At 43.0% G+C, this 2,562-nt stretch overlaps 1 protein-coding gene across 1 annotated transcript; it reads left to right on the top strand.

Moving 5' to 3' along the window:
* Positions 1–688: 688 nt before the first annotated feature.
* Positions 689–2,555, top strand: LOC123964433 (protocadherin gamma-A5-like; the record flags this gene model as incomplete). The annotated part of the gene is made up of 1 exon (XM_046041417.1): positions 689–2,555. A coding segment is annotated over one exon (1,867 nt), but the record flags the coding sequence as incomplete, so codon positions are not given.
* Positions 2,556–2,562: the final 7 nt, after the last annotated feature.

Raw genomic sequence — 2,562 nt, 5'->3', positions numbered from 1 at the left:
GTTTCTGTAGACATATGTAGCTTATTAGGCTTTTCATTAAAAACATTATTTCTTTTCAGCACCATGAACAGCGCAAACACTGATTATGTGACTGCATTGTACTAAGGGTTTGGTAACTTAAAGCCTCATTTACATTTTCCCCATGTTATACTCTCAGACACCTTGGCATATGTAGCTGCCTGCGTGTCCGTGTAGCTGTACATGTGTGTTGTAGTGTCCTTACCCTTTCGTTTGGTTGAATATTATTCGTTGCGTTAGTAATCTGTTAGTCAATTATTGTTAATGCAGGCAGATAGGGCTATAAGGGATTATCTGACATGTAGATACAGCAAAATATATTTTAGTAAATGTTTGTATTTTTTTAAAATCCCTTTATTATGGTTGTCACAGTACTACGCCATGTAGATAAACCCATTGAACAGAGAGGGACGCTGTTGGCCATCGAGTTGTTGAGGAAGCATTTGTTGCAGTACCTCCCCCATACCTCAACATATAACACTAAGAAATAGAGAGATGCTGATTTAACAGTCGGGATTGCCATGAGCAGCATGACCCAGAACGGCACAATGGTTTTTCTTTGTTCTATAATTTAGGAAAAGTGACATCTTTAGGATCTCATAAGTGTTTTTACCGGTCAAAATCTTATCCTGGGGCGAAGAAACGGGGGATTATCTGATTTTCTACACAGACGGTGTCGACAGGGACGATGGGACGGCAAGTGCTCTTGTTTATCTGGGTGCTCTCTCTCAGTGTAGTACACGGGCAGGTCAGCTACTCCATTCCCGAGGAAATGTCAAAGGGGGCTCTAATAGGCAATATTGCTCAGGATTTAGGTTTAGGTGTGGAAAGACTCAAGTCCGGTAAAGCTCGTATTTATACTGGTAACAGTGAGGAATATATTGAGCTGAAGAGAGACAGAGGAGTGCTCCTCATTAAAGACAGAATAGACAGAGAATCAATATGCGGTCAAACAATGCCTTGCGCACTCCATTTTCAAATGATCCTGGAAAACCCAATGGAGTTTTACACGGTTACTGTCGAGATTAAAGATATTAATGACAATCCTCCCACATTTGAGAGAGGTGAGATGAAATATGAAATTAGCGAATCAGCTCTTGCCGGAGCTCGATTCGTCTTAGATAAAGCCATAGATGATGATGTTGATGTCAACGGATTGAAAAGCTACGCCCTAAAACCCAGTGATAATTTCGTTCTGAAAACCATGAGCAGAGGAGATGGGACTAAACATGTCGAGATGGTTTTACAGAAACCATTAGACCGAGAGAATCATGAGCATATATCATTAATACTCACCGCTCTGGATGGTGGTGAACCACAGCTTTCGGGGACAATGCAGATTATCATAACTGTATTAGACGCCAATGACAACCCGCCTGTTTGTTCAAAATCGGAATATAAGGCAAGTGTGACAGAGAGCGCTCCTGCTGGCACTGTAATAACTACCGTAAGGGCTACAGACATAGATAAAGGCAATAATGGGAAAGTAACATACACGATTTCAAAATCTGGAGCAGCGTCTCTCTTTCAAATTGATGCCAATAATGGACTATTGACCTTAACTGGAAATGTAGATTATGAAAAAAGGAGACTTTATGAGCTAGATGTTCAGGTGTCAGATCAGGGAGGATTATCTGACGCGTGTAGAGTGATCGTGGACGTGACAGATATAAATGATAACCCCCCGTCCATTAAAATTATGTCTAACTCAAACACAGTATCTGAGAACATGAAACCGGGGACGGTTGTAACGATGCTTAATATACAAGATCCGGATTCAAATGATAATGGTAAAGTCATGTGTGTTTTAAACGAAAATATACCCTTTACCATTAAATCGACAACAAATAATTTCTTTACCGTTGTAACAGACAGTGAATTAGACAGAGAGAGAGCCTCCGAGTATAATATAACAGTGACCTGCTCTGATGAGGGAGTGCCCTCCCTCTCCAGCAGCGTCACTCTCACCTTACAGATCTCTGATGTGAATGACAACGCGCCTGTTTTTGAGAGGAGCTCATATAAGGCCTACATTGTAGAAAACAACACACCAGGCCTCTCTATATTCACAGTGAAAGCCAGAGACGCTGACTGGAACCAGAATGCGCGTGTTTCTTACATACTGGAGGACTCCTCTGTTAACGGAGTGCCAGTCTCCTCATATGTGTCCGTTAGTGCTGATAGTGGAGTCATCCATGCAGTGCGCTCTTTTGACTACGAGCAGATCAAAGACTTCCAGTTCCGCGTCAAAGCGCAGGATGGAGGCTCCCCTCCACTCAGTAGCAACGTGACTGTGAAAATAATGATCCAGGACCAGAACGACAACCCCCCTCAGGTTCTGTACCCAGTCCAGACTGGTGGCTCTCTGGTGGCTGAAATGGTGCCTCGTTCAGCAGATGTGGGCTATCTGGTCACTAAAGTGGTGGCTGTTGATGTGGACTCTGGACAGAATGCCTGGCTCTCCTATAAACTGCAGAAAGCCACAGACAGGGCGCTGTTTGAAGTGGCCTTACAGAATGGAGAAATAAGAACTATCCGCCAAGT

This window comes from Micropterus dolomieu, unplaced genomic scaffold (genome assembly GCF_021292245.1).
Source record: "Micropterus dolomieu isolate WLL.071019.BEF.003 ecotype Adirondacks unplaced genomic scaffold, ASM2129224v1 contig_2358, whole genome shotgun sequence".
In the NCBI taxonomy this organism is placed as follows: domain Eukaryota; kingdom Metazoa; phylum Chordata; class Actinopteri; order Centrarchiformes; family Centrarchidae; genus Micropterus; species Micropterus dolomieu.
The sequence above is the reverse complement of the archived record's forward strand: the minus strand, read 5'-3'. Positions and strand labels throughout refer to the sequence as shown.